At 37.6% G+C, this 18802-nt stretch overlaps 1 protein-coding gene across 5 annotated transcripts in view; it reads right to left on the reverse strand.

The window, feature by feature from the left end:
- CNTN5 (contactin 5) overlaps positions 1-18802 on the reverse strand; it is a 672838-nt gene that overhangs the window by 27906 nt on the left and 626130 nt on the right. For all 5 annotated transcript variants that reach the window (XM_069808329.1, XM_069808328.1, XM_069808331.1 and 2 more), the window contains 3 exons: positions 12221-12379; positions 11646-11795; positions 916-986 (listed from right to left, as the gene is read on the reverse strand). In XM_069808329.1, coding sequence (XP_069664430.1) covers positions 916-986; positions 11646-11795; positions 12221-12379 — 380 coding nt within the window. The remainder of the gene's footprint in view (positions 1-915; positions 987-11645; positions 11796-12220; positions 12380-18802) is intronic.

Here is an 18802-nt window from a genome sequence, read left to right on the forward strand (position 1 = left end):
TTTACATCAGATACACCTCATGTTCTTGTTTGGGATTCTGCAAATTATCTCCCAATAGAAGAGAGGCTGCTGTTTATAATTATAGACTATAAAGCAAACTGAAATCAGCTCTGTCTCAGCTGTCTCAGGTAGCTGATGTCAGAGAAAGCAGATGTGTCAACAGAAGACAGCCTCTTCAGATGTCCTAAAATTTACCATTTTAAGCAGTTAGTCAGAATTCTGTGTTTCTCTTACCATCTGAATCTCCTCAAGTTGGCTAGGCTAAAACTTTTTTCATTAAAACCCCAAATGCCATGTCTTTAATTGATGGAATTTTTCTTGGTTTTTCTGAATCTGAAACTTCATGATGAATCTAGAAGTTTTGAAAACTCCTCAAGGAAAGTCTTTGTTCTACTGTGTTATCTATGATTAGCAGAGAAAGCAGCTCCCACTCCTCCATTTGCCCATTGTCATACATCTGTGTTGCATCTTGCATCACAAATATCTTCTCAAAATAAAGATCTATTTCAGGTCTTTAATTTTACTTTTTTAATGAAATTCTTAAAAAAAAATATTCTTTCTTAATTTAAGTTTAAAAAAAGTTACAAGGCTTTCCTTCTCTTCCCTTAGCTATTATTTCTTCTGGTGTAGTATTTACATAAGATCCAGAAAAGTCAAATCAACCCAAGCAGTAGATCAGGAAGAAAAGACTTATGAATTAGCACAACTTTGGAGCTGCTGCCATAATGCCCTCTACTCAAACCACATGAAAATGCACATTACTTTGAAACTTTAGAACATATTTATTTAAAGAACAGTATTTTGTGTTCATGTCTTGCCAAGATTTGCTGTAAGGAAACCCCAGTACTGTACTCTTTACTTTGCCCTCAAAGAAGTAAACATGAAACAAAACCTTTAATCAGAAAATTCCCTTACCTCCCATGCTATTACTAATTCATGTCGCCTTCCACTTCTGCCACTTACATTACCTGGAGGTGTCTTTGGAACTGTGAGCAAAAAGGAAAAAAAAAAAACAAAAAACAAACCAAAAAAACAAAACAGAATGTCCAAGTTATTGAAGTTTTCCCCATAGTAATAAGTTGCTGCAGAAGACATGAGGCTGTCAAATCAGAGCAGAAATAACAAACATAGCACTCCATGGTAAAGAAAATTTGTTCAAGTTTCATTTCAGAGCATTCCAGTCAAGCTTGTAATCTCAAAGAAAGCATAAGCTGAGAAGAAAAATAATACTGGAATAAAAAGCTGCTTAAGCACTATGTCTTCTGCAGATTAGTCAAAATTTCAATGTACAGATCAGCTAATAGATAAAACAGGAATTATTTTGTCAACATTTGTATTTTTTGAATAGACAACTCAAAATCAAATGCCAGGGAACCTGAGATAGTTCAGAATTCAGGTAAAATCTCAGGACATAAATAATATGTCTTTACTATTTCCCAGGTCATTAGTGTTTTAGAATGTTTTAGTTCTTGTAAGTCTATTCTTGTATGCTTTACCAAGGAGCCATTTTTCAGAAATTTTAAAGTAACCATCCTTAAACACCTCTTATCATTTCTTGCAAAATGCTGGAAGCAGTACTACTGACAGTTCTTTAAAAATTGAGACCACCATTATGGCTTTAAAAGCCCATGTGAGCAGCTAATGAAATTCTTTAAAAGAAATTATAAATATCATCATCAGTGTGAATTGCATTATCATATTTTGTAAAGCTTCAGAAATCTCAGTTGTTCCGTTGGAATTGTATAATTTCTTTTATCTTACTTGGTGCCTCTAATAAAGCTCCTAAAATGACTAATGTCTTGAATTTATTTACTATGAACAGGTAACACTTGCATTCTTTATTTAATTAAATATGTCCTAAGACATAGTCCTTTCTCTTTTCTTCCTTACAGCAGTACATAGGTCATTGGTAGAAACGTACTCTGAGGCATTAACTGTTAAGGCCTTATTGCATGCTGTTAGGCTTATTTATTGAGTAGCACTGTGCCTTTGAACTGTACATGGAAAAATACATTTAAATAAATGTACACAGTCCTCTCTATTTCCCAAGTTGATCATTAACAGCTTAAGTTCAATGAAAGTGCATTTTTTACTAGATCCTGGAAGTTCACATAAAATTTCAGGATTTGTTTGTGTGGTGTTTTTCTGAACTCTGAACTCCCCTTTAAAGAACATAAGCCCAATTCTGCTTTTTCTCATAAATGATGCAAACCCATAAAGCTTATGAATTGCTTCTGATTTACAGTGTTGGAAGTGAGGTAAGAGCCCTTTTATCTGTGGTTCTTACCAGACTGATGGGGGAGATTTCTGATGTGTAAAACATGTCTCTCCCATAAAGCTGGGTTCATGTGGCAAACATGGTGCCTTCGACTTTTTCCTGCCTCCCTCCCTCCCTTCCCACTACACACAAGCTAAATGATATCTTTCATAGTTACTCTCTGCTGACAGCTCATGACTTCCGTATAATCAGATGATGAAATTGCTTTGCAGTTTAACTTTAGGTAGTGGGAAACCAGGTATCCAGGCTGAGCTTGTAGTCCAGGCTCCTTCTCCAGTGAAAGCAGAGCTTTGGGGTGGTTCATCCCATCCAAAGATAACTGTCTAAACAATGGGGATGATTGTTTAGACTCTACTGACTGGATATATGAACTAGTTTAAACTAAGACCTAATCTTGACATGGCAAAAAGTTAATAAAATTTTCCTTTCAGAAACAGAATTGCCCTCTGGACTGAAAAAAAAAAAAAGATATCAGTGTGCAACACTGGGATGAATGTTCTACAGTGAAAAGATGCAGATGAAGAATAATCTGCCAGTTAATTAACATGCAAAAATTATGATGCCATCTCTAATGGAGCATATTTAAACCTTGTTTAGCACCCATTTTTCTTTTGCTTTTCTAAGACATTTTTTGGTTAAGTTATAAAGAAAAATGAAGTTTTTATGTTGGTGCCATGTTACTGATGAGAGAGTGTGCTGTACTCCTTTGAAGCATCCAACATTATGGACTTATTTAACCTGTAGTGTCCTCTTTCTAGAGTTTTACTGTTAACAACTTTGCAGACTGAAGCCCTATTTAAATGAATAAATGTTAAAAGAATAAAACTTCCAAAGCAATTAATTTCTTTTGCACCAAACTAAAATGTACATTCACACAGTGAAACTCTTGCAAATGAATAACCATTAAAAGAATAAATGTGTCAAAGGAAAACATTTCCTCTGTACTGCATCAAAGCAGATTATACAGAGTTACAGGGGGACATTTTGAAATGATTAAGTGAAGAAAACTATTAAAAGGATATATTTTTTCCCAGGCACCGAAGTTATATATTAGCAACCCTTTCAGCAGCATCACCTTTATATCAGTATTATATCTGAATTTACTCACTCATAGCCTAAGTTTATTGCCATGCAATTAGTGACTTCCCAATCTTGAAGTTGTTAATTCTCAGCCATGACATTCGTGGAGATGCACTTGCACCAAATATGCAAGTATGATGACTAAACTTGGCTCCTGGACACAGGATCCATGTGCCTGGGGCGCAATGACATGAGGACCTCTTTTCTTTAGTGTTTATCAAAGCTGAGAAATTCAGTATTGTTTCTTCTGAATAAATACATCCCAACTAGTAGCAAAGATCTCTTTGCTGTGCTAATATGTCTCATTTAACAAGAAGATGAGAGCACATCACCTACTGGAAAATTAATCACTCCTTGGCTTAAAACTGGTCCTTAGGACCATAAAATGTGACTATGCTTAGCTTGATCGTGTGTCTGTAATTCTGATCAAAGCCTTCTCATTAGCCCCTTTGCCAGCTACCTATTCTCACTTCTCTCCTGTTTTATTCTTAGACTGCAGGCTCTTTGAGATCAGGTCAACTCTTCTTTTCATTTGTTACAAGCCAAGTCTCTCCTTCATTCTGGTAATGCGAACAACAAATAATACTAAAACCTGTGTTCTGAAAGACATGGTGACTAGATGTAGTTCACAGTAAATAATGGGTCTATGCTGGCACACATTGATGTTGAAACCTTCACTTAAGGCAAACAAATAAAAATCTTGAAATGACTTTGCCGGGAGTTTGATTTGAACAGAAACAGCAGGATTTGTTTCTTATTATTTTCCACTTTCATGGAAGTACTGTGATATGCTGAAAATGCAAGTGAAATGAAACACTAATAAAACTTATCTCCCCTAAACCAAACAAAAAAACCTTTAATGTTTTCTCTAAAAGCAGGCGTGAAGAATGTAGCACTCAGAAATCCTATGAAGCATTTGACAATATGCTTAAAATACAAAGGAAGAAAAGGTGATATGGAAAGGTAAAGCTTATACATGAAGCCACAGACAATTGTTTAATAATTCCTGTGTATCTTATCATTATAAGCTAACTATGGATGAAAAGCAGTGGGTTTTGTTTAGGACAAAATGTATGCACAGAACTGATGTTGCTGAGGGCTTTGTGTGTGGGAGCAGTGGTTATAAAGTGCTGAAAAGTGCCGACAAGGCCACCCATATATTTTAAACCTGTATTTAAATCAAAAGTTTAGGGAGGCTTTTGGAAGTGGTAGGTAATTGGTAGGTAATGCCACAGCTATGAAACCATGAACATTTGGGGTAGATGTTAGCTTTCCTTCCAGGATTGCACTGTGTCCCCCATTTTGAAAACTGCTCTGTGCTTTAGAGTGCTTAAATTAGGTTTTTGGTTCAGGGTTTTAAAAACTCTTTCTTCACTCTGTATGGCTGATGGATTTTCTGGTTTGGTTTTTTTTTAATGAAGACTGTCAATTCTGGTAGACTGTAAAGATGAGCCCATTCAAAGATTTTGGGTACTCACTTTTGGGCAAAATATTGAAAATTACTAAATTTTTCATTTTGACATTATAACAAATGAAACATAGCCATTTGTGTTTTAAAAAAAAGTATAATGTGTATTTTACTTCTGTTTTATTTAAAAATAGAAAAATTTAAACTGGAAAGACAAATGAGAATATTTTGTTTTGAGTTTACAGAGATTTTTAATTTTAACCCAAAATTATTATTTTATTTCATATTTGCTGAAGAAAATAAAGAAAATCTACATTTTGTTTAAAATCCTTTTAACTGTCCCCATTTTTACTTCAATGAGTGAACTGAAAAAAAACTTTTAAACTGGTCTAGCTCTGGATTCCTTTCCTTATAGAGAGGAAAAAAAAAATGTCACATTGAACCTAGAAAAACTGAAAGTACTTGAAAAACGGTTCATCCTATTTTTAATATTCCAATCTTGTAAAGAAATTTAAAAAAATGTTATTGAATGAATAGTTAGTAATTTTAAAGGTTTTTTTTGTTTTGTCTTTTTTTTTTTCCAAGGAAATGTCAATTTTCTTTTTCAATTCTGTGTGTTTTGTTTATTATGAAAAGAAATTACAGATTCTTATTTTTGTAGTGTATCTTAATTTTTGTGCAGAACAAAAGTATTTAGCAGCCAAGATTATAACTGATTTTAGTATTGCTGTAGAAACATGTAGCTAGATTTAGTCCCTACCCTTCAATTTTGCAATCTGAATAGGTGAGATAGAGGGAAGACAAAGAATAGCAAGAGCTTTACTAATCTCCTGTTTTTAAGAGCAAGAAATGCTAAGGTGAACTGCTCAAATTTGGAGAGTTTTCTGATAAGCAACTGAGTCCAGAATTCCCAAATCCCAATTCTATACTTTAACCACAAGATCTTTCTTACTCTGCTTGAATCCCATATTCATGAAGATATTTTCCACATGGATATTTTTTGTATAAATCCTGAAGCATCTTGTCAAATAAAGCAAAATTAAACAAAATGTTGATACTGTAACGCTTTTGGGGGAGATGAATTATTAAACTTGGCTTTAGTCCCTAAGAAAATGTTTGCTCAAGGTACAGTTGCAGTTATTTGTTTCTTTTATAGCTTTTTATATCTTTTAAGATAGAGATGTAGTTTGAAAACCAGCTCTGCTTAGCTGTGGAAATGGTATGGGTGGGGGGAAAAGGTTTTGTCACCAGCTTGTCAGAGCTTCCTAATGTAAGGACCAAAGCAACAACACATTCAGTAGTTTTTCCTTCTCGGTTGTTTTCCTTTCTATATCTATATCTATATCTATATCTATATCTATATCTATATCTATATCATCTATATCTATATCTCCTGCAGTACACAACTGGGAAACAAAGGGATGTTAACTGAAAAACTCTTTCACTGTGTGAAAGACCAGCCCTCAAGTTCTCACCCTCCCAGGAAAACATTTCACATCTCATCTGTTCAGGAATGAAATGTAGAATGTGCCAGCACCTCAGAAGCAGATGATACACTGTATTCAACTATTGGAAAACAAGGATGTCCCAACTTGTCTCGGGGTCTGAATTTCTGTTGTTCGTATTTCCTCTGCATTTTTAGTACTTTTAATTTAGTAGGAGATAGAATTCAGTTCTATTCACCGATAACAGTGTCCTGCGTGGCTGTGGGACTCAGTCTGAAAAGCCTCCAAATCACCACATATAGGACTGAAATCTCAAATGCTGTGGCATACATGCCAGAGAACCAATTCCTTAGCTTTTTTGTTATGTCTTTTAGTAGCACACACATGTGAGGATTCTTTGTCGATATATACTGCATATCAGTTTGAGGCTGCAATACTATGTGTTGGTAGCCTTTTGGTTCTAAATAAACCCACGCAGTCAATGATTATGGTCTGCTTTCTCTTCTCCTTTTGTTTTTCTCATATGGAAAAGCACATTTTCTACAAAGGCTTTAGTAGCCCATGTAATCATCACCAAATGTCACAGATACAGCAGGTTATTCATTTTTTCTAGAGCAAAAATAGTTATGATGATGGGAAAAGCTGAAACTTCTTTTATACAGGTCACAAACAAATAAAACACCATCCCCAACATCAACCAAAAAACCACCCAGAAACCTGAAAACAAAGCCAGTCTAAGACAGGTAACTTTTTTGCTGGGACAGAGGCATTTCTTGTTATGCTATGAAGAAATTCTAGCTGAGAATAAGGGCGACTTAATGGAAAATAAGGACTTATTAAAAATAAAGCCTGTGTACAATCTGCTACTAATAGAGTGCATTACATTGTTACCTCATAAAATCAAGTATGTATGCATGATTAGCAGGTTAAACTTTGATTCTACTCAATTTCTCTCTCCCCATGTTTCCCCATGAATAGATAATGTAATTGATGCTTTGCCCCCAGGCTTCAAATGCCCGACTGCCTTAGTGGAATGCCAGACATGTTTAAATTCATGTTATTGGCTCTTTTCACCTTGTGGACCTGTAAAATATGTATCAAGGCTAGAACTGACAGAAATGCAGCAGCTGGCTATAAGTTAGATGTGCCAGAAAATTGTGGTATTATCCATTTCGATGAAAGTAGCTATGAAAAGCAATCATGTTAACTAAATATGAACTAAGTAACAAGATTAGGGTTTAATTAGAAAATTAAAGCAAGTGGAAACCTGTTTATTATTCTGTTGATTTCTTTACACCAACCCAAGTATTGTTTCCAGGGGTATTTTTAGGTAATGGACTAGTATAAAATGTTGTTACTATCTTGGGGAAGAAGTGATAAAATAAGTGAGGTGTGGGGAGAGAAAAAGACTTTAGTCTCCAGTCAAATTAGCTTGTGCCATTAAATTTCAGATACCGATTTACACTGATGTATAAAATAATGGAAGCAGAATCACACATTTGCTGCCTCTCTGGGTTGTCTACACAGCTGTCATTCAGCCTTATGGATCTCAACTCTCATCTGAGCATGAGCCACAGTTACCTTTTCCGCTGGGAGACTGGTATTTCTGGAGGTTTAGCCAGTGCAGGGGCAGCCTGCCTGTTTTTACTTGTAGGCCACATCTAATATCACTGCAAATAGCCAGGTTATTCTGCCTGGGTCATGAATAGAGCAGTTGATGCCATGTTCTTTCTGAAATATAATGTCCTTTCACATACGTGTCTTGAGATCTATAAGATTAGAACTGGAGCCCATGTTAATAGAGATTTTCCCTTGAAGTTTTCAGTTAAAAAATTAGTAATAGAGGGACTCTGAAAAATAATGGATCACTGTACCACACTAAGATAGATATTAATGTGCTAATTTGGAAAACCATGTATGAAACCCAATGAAAACTGTTACTAGCTTTCCTGTCTCTTTGACTTTGGCACCTAAAAACTACACCAAGTGTGATAATTCACACAATCACTGAAAGTGTCTCAGAGGACAGAGCTAAACAGGCTCTGGACTTCAGGAATATCTTGAGATCAGGAAAAAGTGGCTGCCTGAATTAAGCAGATCATGAAGCCTCTGGCATTTCAAGAGTGCCAAAAAATTATGAGCAGCATGCTATTTTGCAAAGAATTATATGTGTAACAGTTTTTTTTGTTTGATTGGTTCTTTGTTTAAAGCAGAGTCCATTGTGTTATTGTTCTGACTTTACAACTCTTTGCAGGTTCTAACAAATTGGGAAGTTATATCTTATTGTAACTTCTGCCTTCTCACTCCTGCTATAGAACAAAAAAAATGACACTGCATCTATCTTTTTTAATAAAAAAACCCCCAAACAAACAAAACAACCCACAAAACCCGAAACCATTCACAACTGAAACAGAAACCAACTTTTTTAAGGAAAGGTCTTTTGAAATTGAGGTGATGGCAACAGAATTCCGCTGTACCATGCCGTGTTAAGCAGGCACACCAAATAAATTCAGTTTCAGTTTCTCTGAAGGCTCTTAAGTTGTTTTACTGGCACCTGTCTGGATTTCAATGTCATGCTACAAAACAGTCCCTTCTAACACGACATTCGTGCAGCTGTAACTCTGGTAGCAAGAAGGTATTCCTAACTGGGAAGCTGAAAGAGCAAGTAAACATCTAGTGTGGCCTTTTTGCTATTTGAACTAATACGTTACCGATTTATTATTCAAGAAGACCTGCATTATTATCAGTTACAGTGCTCTTTATCAGGAGGAGCCCCATGTACTGGAGTACAGATCATTGCTACCTGAGTTAAAGATTCTGTTCCTTCCAATGGCAGCAATAGTGGACTTACCCAGAAATTAATACAAATCACTGGGTGAAAATGCACCGCATACTGCATGCTTTGTCTGACCCACATTTTTTTTTACTGGTCATTATTATGATTTATCAATTCATTTTTACAAAGGTAAAGTTTTAATGATTGTCTAAAGGAATATTGAAAATGGATGTGCATGAAGAAGACTTTCACTAGAGTTGTAGGAATATGTTTTAGTAAATACAGCCTTTGTTTGGTAAACACTGGGAAAGAAGAAGAAGGAACCTAAACCCCATGACAGCTAGATGAAATCTAACATTTTCAAACTTCAGTCTGTGAGAAAAACATTCACTCAGAGCTTAAATACATCTGGTTGATTACAATCCTGAACCATCCTTTCAAAAACAGGGAACATACATACTCATAAATCTGAAAGAACATAATCCCAGGGGTGCAACCTGTTACAGGATAACTTCTTGCAGAATGTTTGTGTTCCCTCTGATACGTACCACCTGAATAAATCGAGAAGTCATTCAAACATTTGGGTCCAGCATAATTTTCATTGCCAGTGAAATATGGTACAAAATCAAGGAAAGAATAATGGTGGTGAAAGAAGTTTTTTGTTGAAAATCATTTGAGATGAAAGTAGCTTGTTTTTTTTATTTCATTTTCCTTTCCTCGTTTTCTTAATGGAACAAAGTATGTATCATTGGAAGCTTCTGCTATAAAGTTATCAAGTTTCACAATGTGGAGAGCTTGCAGAAGATGAGGGGGAGAGATGGAAAGGAAGCATCCTTCCACATGAGTGAATGGGAATCAAATCACTTCAGTGCAGGTCTGTGATTGTACAGTGAAGTTTAATATCAGCTAGCAGCCACACAGTTATTTAAAGCAGAAAAAAATAAAAAGTCTTATTACAACTGAAGATAGGTTTGTTAGACTTCATCTGAAATAGTGTATCCAATTTTTGGTGCCTCAATGAGAAAGCTGTTGATCAGCTAGAGCAAGTTCAGGGGAGGCCACTGGGATGGTGGGGCTGGAGCACTTCCCTAATGGGGAGAGGCTGGAGGAACTGGTCTTGTTCAGCCTGGAGCAGAGATGGCTTTGGGGGACCTAACAGAAGCTCCCAGTGCCTACAGGGAGGTCACTGAGGAGACAGAGATGGGCTCTCCATAGTGGTGCAGGGTGGGAGGGCAAGAGACAGTGGTCATAAGCTGAAATAGGGGGAGTTCTGGCTGGATATATCGAAAGAAAAATCACAATGAGATTAGTTAACTGCTGGCACAGGTTGCCCAGAGAGGATGTGCAATCTGCCTCCTTGGAGGTTTTGAAGGCTCAACTGGACAAAGCCCTGAGCAACCTGCTCTGAAGCCAGTTTACCCAGCTTTGAGTAGGAGGCTGGACCAGAGGCCTCCTGAGATCCCTTCCAGCCCCAGTTATTCAGTTGATTCTGTGGTTCTGTCTAAGAAAATCAGCCTGAACGTTCTGCTATGAATGGCATATATATAGACCCGTGACATATGGAGCTGAGGCACAGGATTAACATATCTTAAAAGATAAGAATTTTACTTCAGAATGAGAGAGGTGGACACATTTTGGCATTGCCACTTGTAACTCTTATAATCTCCCTTAATGAGAAGACAGAGTGCAACACAACTGCTGTATTCAGCCAGATTATTTACAAATACAAAATCAGCAATACTTTCAAATTCAAGTGGAATCTTTGAATTTTCACTCTTGTATTCTGTATGATCAATAAACTATGTACAAATTATTCAGCTGAAGAAACATCAAAACATTCAAAACTCTCTAGGCCTCCTAAATAACGAAGAAGAATGAAGAAAAATCTGAAAGTGTTCTGAGATGCAGTTCTCTTCTGAGGCTTTCTTCAAACCCTATCTCTATCTCTTTCTGCCTCTTAAAACATGTCTCTGTAGCTGCCCAGTGATATTTCTCAGATTCCCTTTCCTTCTTTATCTCCTTTCATTCTTCCCAAGTTACTGCCAAGGTTTCCAAACTTTCTGAGACCACTGCAGTTTTTCAAATAGGATATAAAAAGTTGTTCCTGGGCTCCCACTGTACCATCCCAGTTAGAACTATAATGAAATTTCTTTAAGTGCAATAACAGCTCATGGTAGAGTGTGCATGACAAAGAAACACTTAAAGCACAAGGTATTTCAAATTAGGCAGCTTCCCATGGCTTCCCCGTCTTGCTGAAAAAAATTCTGTGCACCTTCAAGGAGAGAAGTTATGAAGAATAAGCGGGGAGAGGCTGCTTGGGAGCAGTTGTTTGAAGAGACTGAGAAGCAGCCTACAATCGAAGAGCACTGGAAGTCTGCCAGAGGGCAGGCAGCAATGGCTTAAGTGTAAGATGAAGAGTAAGAAAGCCCAGATGAAGTAAGACAGCAGGGAATGGGTTTATTTGAAATTTCTGTAAATTAAACAATATTCCTATAATTAAACCAAACTGGCTCCCCATTACAAAGAATATCACCCTGGAACAGTGATGACTAAACACACAGATGTGTATCAGGGAGAAGAGAATAGGTCTATTATTATACTAAAATAGTTTTTGTTTCTGGTAGTCCTGGAAAATTAATGTTTTTATCCTCTTCTTACCTGCTTCATTGGTTCTGATCAGTCGTGATGGTGCACTTGGGTCTCCAGTCCCAATTTTGTTGGTTGCTACAACTCTGAACTCATACTCCACCCAAGGGTTCAGTTCAACAGCCATAGCAGACTCCATGTCACCACTTATCACATCTGGAACTATAGACAGTAAAGAAATGTGTAGGTCATTCAGAAAACTGACGCCCACATGCAGTGCCTCAATGGCAAGTGGACTTTGTGATACAATATGTCCATTAGAAATGATAGACATCAAGGATCTAATATGTTAGAAATCACAGCTAGGTTTTTGGCACTGTGGTACTCCTGAAAAGACACAGATTGAAGGATTTAGGGGAGAGCTTTCTGCTTATTCACAGATGCATCATGGCAGGTGTCTTTCTGTTGTCCTTTCAGAGCTGTTGCTAAGTAACGTGAAAGGAATGAAAAAAGAAAAAAAAAAATCAGTGCTTTTAATTTATTATTGTTCCCTTAAGAGTATCTGTTCCTGCAGTTGCCAGTGGTTATTATTGTGATGAGCAGGAGTTTTGAACAGTCTACTTGTGCTGTGTGAAAGTTTTTCTCACCTGTTTTTACGGTCTGCCAGCCAAGAGAAAATGGACTGCGTGCTTGCAGGTTGTAGAGGGAGATAGGGCTGTGATTGTCTGCCCCAGGACTCCAGGAGAGTGTTGCTGTGGTGTCTGTAATTTCCTCCACTATTACAACCCCTGGGGGACCAGGAGGACCTAGAAATAAAGTGGAATAATCAAACAGACTACACCATCATCGCAGTTGAGCAGCAATAATACAGGAGATGCATTCTGTAGGGACCCAGTGGAGTTCAATATCCATGAAATACAAGGGTTAAAATTCACACTACTACTTCACGGAGATACCTCATTTCCATGATTTCTGCTGGTGAATTGTGATTGTTTCTACTCTTTAAATGCTGTGTGGGTGAGTATCAATTAACTTGTCAGAGTGACAGCGGAAGAACTAGAAATAGAAACAGATTAAAAAAATCCTCCGTTATAATTGTTCTGAACCTAAAATTAAAGGAAAAAAAAGAGCAACTTTAAGAAGCATCCAGGCTAGACTGAACAGTTGCAATCACATCTTCTTTTTGTGTGAGACATGACAGCAGGAAAGACAAATAGTCATCAAAATGAAGCACAGGTGGGTGTGCTTCTTGAAGAACAATAGTATTACTAATAACTGAATCAAGAATACAGCATTCATCCTTTCACTCAAATTCACTCATTCAGGGAAACCACTTGGATTACTACCCTGCTGGAAGTCCATTAACTGTTTGATTGAAAGGTATTAAAAACAGAACAAAACCCAACCCAAACCCAAATATTTTGAATGCTGATAATTACTATGGTTCCATTAAAAACAAACAAAAATGAAAGGATTATTTATTTCACTTAGCTGCACCAAATGAGAACGTGCTAATCACCATTTGTATAGGCCATGTGACTGATCCAATAAGTGATATCTCTTGTAGCAAACATGACTTTGCAAAGAAAAATATGGCTATAACTTCCCACACCCGCCTCCAATTTTATTCTTTAATTCTTTCTGATACTGACATTACTTGCATTTGAAAACATTGTGCATTTGCACTTGCCAAAATAAATAGGAGGCAAAGTTCTCCTGGTTCAGGAACCTATTCCGCAGTTGTTGTAACCAGATGTTTAGGGGAAAATGTGCATCTCTGTCACAGATAAATGCAGAATAAACTTCTCTTTTGTGGTTTATTATACTCAAAAGCTTATCTAAGCCCTGAAGGACAGGACTTAATACTTTTGTAAAATATTAATATTATTAATAGCTACAGTTATTTATGACAAGTCTGGATTTTCTTGGAATCCAAGACGCTTCTGATTCTTTTCCATCCTCCTGTTTTTGAATGCTGAAGTTTTTCTTCTGCTCCTGCACACATGGAGGACTGTGAAATCAGAAATGCACTATTGGACGCTTTCTCCCAAAATGAAACTGCAGGAAGGGTGATCAAAGAAACAACTTCATTACTAGAAAGCAATTGCTACTACACTTTTGCTGGAGCTCAGTGCTGTTTGCATGTATCATGAGCTGTAGTAGAGCAGGTCCTTTGGATATATCTGCTCCCATGGGCTGTGATGAGTGGTGGTCCCACTTGTTGAACTGTCAGAGCTCAGCACCTGCGGATCAGGGTGGCAAACACTCAGGTCTGGTGCTTCCATTTGAAGCGGCAGTTATAGCCAGGATTTCTGCATTACTGAGCTCAGCATTATTATATTTTAGTGCTATTTCATGCAATTAAACCTTTTGCTGGCTAGAATCCTTAGTCCATGAGTAGAAACAAATCTATCTGAATATCAAAGGCTAAAAAATCCCATTAACTGAAATATTTTTAGTTGCTGTGCTTTTTTGTCATTTGCAGCTGCAAACAGCTTTATATTTCCTTTGATATGCCTTCAATAGAAGCATGTTTACATGAGCTATGACAACAGTATGATCAGAGTTTTGTAACAGTTGGGCTCTATAGCTTTAGAGTGAAAGTGACATTGAATCTTTTAAATGAGAAAGCAATTTATGCTATTCACTTGCCTCTGTTTGCTTGGCAATGATGTACAAGCAACTAATTGACATTAAAATGTTGGAAATATATGGCATTTAGAAATAACAGCAACAACAACAAAAAAAGACCAAAGTTTGAAATTCAAAGGATTTAATTCCTTCAAGTCAAAGAATGGAAGGAATTCAGAAAAGTTTAGTATTATGGATGTATGATGGAAGAAGATTGTCTCCAAAACACACTGCAGTCCTCTTCCCTGGAGCCCAGGGTGCATCTCTGGGGTATAGGAAGAACAAGGTTTTCCACTTCCATGGGTGGTGAGCAGCTTCAGTGCTGGGAGTCTCTCCTCTTCCCTTGCTCTGCCTGCTCAGCAGGCTGGACTTCGCTGCTGTCAGTGCCTTTCATCGCGTCACAAACAGTGCTGGGAGAAGATGGTACCACCCCTTGGACACCTCGTGACTCTTGGCCTTCTGGAGTCCTGTCTTCATTTGCAGTTGAAAGGTTTTGCTTTTCTTCCTGGGAGAAAACATGGCAGGCAGAAAGATGTGTTCTCTGCACTCCTGCCTTCCTGCCAAGTGTTTGCTGTTCTTTGATGGGAAGCACCAGGTCATGCCTTCGTCTCAGAATAGCAAGTCCTGGGGCTAATTTAATAAAATAGGGTGATCTTCAATCTCCATCATCTATTGTTTCAGGCTATCTGTTGATGTAGGAAAATACTAGTGAAATTTTTATTTGTAGCCATGAGGGAAAGTTTAAAAGAAAGCTGGGATCTTGATATAATCATATGCTTTTACTGGGTTGGAGCCCTAGGCCCAGAATTATATCATGGTCCCAAGCACAAACAAAATTAAAGGGAAATTTTTTAGTAGTTTTCCTCTACGACAATATTTTTCCCATGCACACCGAATGCTGATAAAGAGTTTCTAGCCACTGTATTACAGGCAAAAGAACAGGCATCTTTTTTATATTAAAGGATGTAAAATATATTTATGCAGATGTCTCCTGCTAAATTCTCAATATATTTTGTTGTTGGAGATCTCTCATGTTTTTTAAACCTTTTAAATGCATTCCTAGGCATGACAATGTGTCATTATGCTTTCTGAGATGTGTGCTCTTACAGTCTGTAGGATGACTGCTAAAAAGCATTTCCATTTCCAACAGCAGGCATTCTTGAAAGCAGATTAATAAAGGACAAAAGCTTCAGTGATGACAAATGTATGACAGCTAGCCAGGACCTGAGTGCTATGCAGATGTCACTCATTTTTGTAGAAATCTCATTAAATTTTATGCTTGGATGTAATCATTCATGGTGTCAGCTGGATGGCTAATGCAGAGAAGCTTTTCTCCCAAGGGCTGTGTTATTGTTCAGGATCTCTAAAACAATTTTTTAGTTGAGAGTAGCCAATTGAGGAAAAAATGCATGGTCTGCTCAAATGCTTCTCTGGAAACTATACAGAAAATGACTGGTCATAAATGCACTACAGTGCAGTCGACCTTCATAGAGAAGACATTTGGGGATGCGATAGGCTCTTATGCAGCTCTAGGAGCACTGGAAACCCAGCGTCAAGGATATTAGTCAGTTATCTTCTCTCAGAGCAATTCCATAGATTGACACTTCATTTCAGGACATGCGTGACTGCATTTTGGCAAACTTGTTTTATGTGTCTTTTTATTGTTGAAATGATCATCCTGAGGGGTCCTTTAGATTACTTGCCATTGTACAATGTTAATGTGAGAGTGAAAGACTATTACCAATAATAGCCGTAGTCATTCAGGGAGGCAGTGCCCTTTCCTGTGAATTCCAGAATGTGCACTGATTTACTCCACTGCTGCCTGACCAGGATAATTCTTACTTTTACCAAACAACTAAGAAATCTGATATGTAGCAGTTCACAAACACAAATTTCTTGACCTCAAGCTTTTGCTTTCTGAATGACAAGGTGTACTGGCTTGTCATCAAGGAGATGAGAGGTTAAGAGAAAGAGGAAAAGAAAGAGGCAGTAACTACAGAATAATAGAAAAAGTGCTTGATAAAACAGGAGCTTGACTGTTGCAGCATAAATCCCTTTTGCTGTGCCTGCCTATGGCAGATGATGTGTTTGCACATGGTGGGGGACAAGAGGATGGAGACAAAGTTCAATGTATAGTAAATGCGATAGGCACTATGGCTTTAGTGGATACATCCATATCCCTAGTCCCTCCACGCGTGGTGTACCCAAATGATTTTGGTAAGGTAGCTACATGAAGGCCCTGGGCAGATGGAGAGGTTATACCCCAACCAGCAGCAGGATAGACAGGGAAGTTACACTCAGGGTTGGAAGGTAAGAAAGAGAAGACATTGATGTTCCAACCTAAATAGTCTTGACTCATTCCAGGGATAAGGGTCAGGAGAAATCCCTGGTGTCCTGCCTGAGAAGGCCTTTGGTGGTACATACATCATGTTGTGCTCCTTTGCCCTGATGACTTCTCTGCCTTGTACAAACCTAAAAATAGGGGATTTGGGCAAGGCAACCTTGAGATCTGCTCAGTCTTGTGAGCTCAGATGCCAGACTGCAGTCCGGAACCTCTGAGCTGAATCTTTGTGTAGCGGCACTTGTGACTTGACACAAAATGTATGGCCAGCTCAGGGAACATGAACTCATGAACTGAAACTTCACCTTAGGCAGAAAAGCACCAGTAGCCTATGAATTGCATTGTGTATGACATAACTAGCAGGTCCCAAATAGGGTAAAAGACTGAGTTTTAGACATGCCTCTTTCATTGGCATGTCCTGCTGACTACCTTTAGCACTGTAGGGCAGCACTTGCAGCTGTCCCAGTTCTGGTCCGTGCTGCCTCCTTCACTCTTTGCAATCACAGTGCGGGCACCGGCACTCCCAGAAGTGCATGGGTGTCTTTCTTTCAGGCACGGAGTTTGTGAACATCACCACATCTGATTTGTATTTTTGTACTTGTTTCTAGGCACTTTTTTTGACTGAAGTTATAGATATAAGTTAAGTTGATGTTTATAATGAAGTTTCTTAGACAGAACAAAGGATCTTTTTTAAACTCTTAAAAAAAAACTTTTTAAAGATATGAATCTCTTTCCCTTTCACACCATTGAAGATATAACAAAGGTCCTGTTACAAGATCAGATTGCTGGAAATGTTTTGGTCTGGAGTCTGTGGGTTAAAGGGCTGATGCTCCATCTATAGTAATATACTATCTTCTAATACTGTAAATGTTTCAGCTGCACTGGTATACTGAAAAGGGCTACAGCACACATATGAACTCTAGCACTGATTCTATGGGCTATTATGTTGTCATGCAGTCCCTATCGTAATTTCAACCCTCTGCAACTATGAGTTTCCCAGCCAATACCTTGGCACAATTAATGCATTATCATGGGCTGGGGCAGATCCCAACAGGCAGTTTGTCATGCTTGTCCTGTTTTGAGAGGGGAGGGGGACTGGGAATGTAGCTGTGTGGATGGGAACTCTGCTGTACCCATTGGCCTTAGGGAGCAGTTTACTATTATGGACATATTCTGTGAGTCCAATTAATGGGGGTCTGTGCTTAGGGCATCTTCGTGGCCTTTGCTACAGCTCAAATGTAATTTCAAGGACCAGCAAGAATCTGCTGACCTTGTTTACGTTCCATTTAATAATGTTGTGTTTGATGGCCTTTAAACCCAAGTGCTTGTCTTTAAGTTTTATTGGCAATATCACAACTGAAAGGAGCAGTGTGGTCAACCTAACCAGCAGTTCCTGCGTTATATTTGCTCCAGGTCAGTGGAGTTCAGAGGAAACATTACTTCTCCAAAAATATATCATGTGAGTGGATTTCTTGCTTAGATTGGTAGTTTTGCCAGTCTACAAGATGAATAGCTTTAACCTCTTTTTTATTTTTAGACCACAAAATTTGTACTCTTAAACCACAGATCACAGTCACAAAGGCTTTCATCCCTTCACACTACAGGATTGCTCTCTGCTCCATTTCAAGATCCTACAGCTTCCAGGTAGCTGTTTGATCTTAAAGCTCATTTTACTTACAGTAGGCATGCACAATGCATTTGGTTAGCTTTCAGTGCACAGTCTTACAATATATGTTATACGTTGTAGAAGAAAGCTGGTTTTCATCTTATTTGTAAGGAATCTTCCTGCCATGAATGTTGTAGTAATATTTGTATAGTTCAAAGGATTTTACTTAGCTTTGTATATGCTAATAAGTTTCCAAGGGTGTACAGCATTGATACAGAGAATTAAGAAGACTGTACATTATTTTTTTCTTCCTCTAGAAAAGCACAATGTCTATTGACATCCATAACAATAGAAAACACATTTTGAGCAGTAAGAGTGAAAAGGATAATAAAAGCAAAAAAAAGTGAACAAACTATTACTAAAATACCCAGAAAATATCTGACATCTAAATCTACTAAAATCCTTAAGTAGAGACCAATGAGATAGTACTGGAAACAAAATTAACTCTATTAATGCTTTGAGAGCACAGTTCTATTGGTAACAAAACTGAGACCAATAAATTATTTGTCTTTAGTTTCTCCTAAAACATATTATATAATATATATGTAATACATAAAATATTTTTATGTAAATATGTGAAATACTAAAAGT

This window comes from Haliaeetus albicilla, chromosome 20 (genome assembly GCF_947461875.1).
Source record: "Haliaeetus albicilla chromosome 20, bHalAlb1.1, whole genome shotgun sequence".
NCBI classification, from domain to species: Eukaryota; Metazoa; Chordata; class Aves; order Accipitriformes; family Accipitridae; genus Haliaeetus; species Haliaeetus albicilla.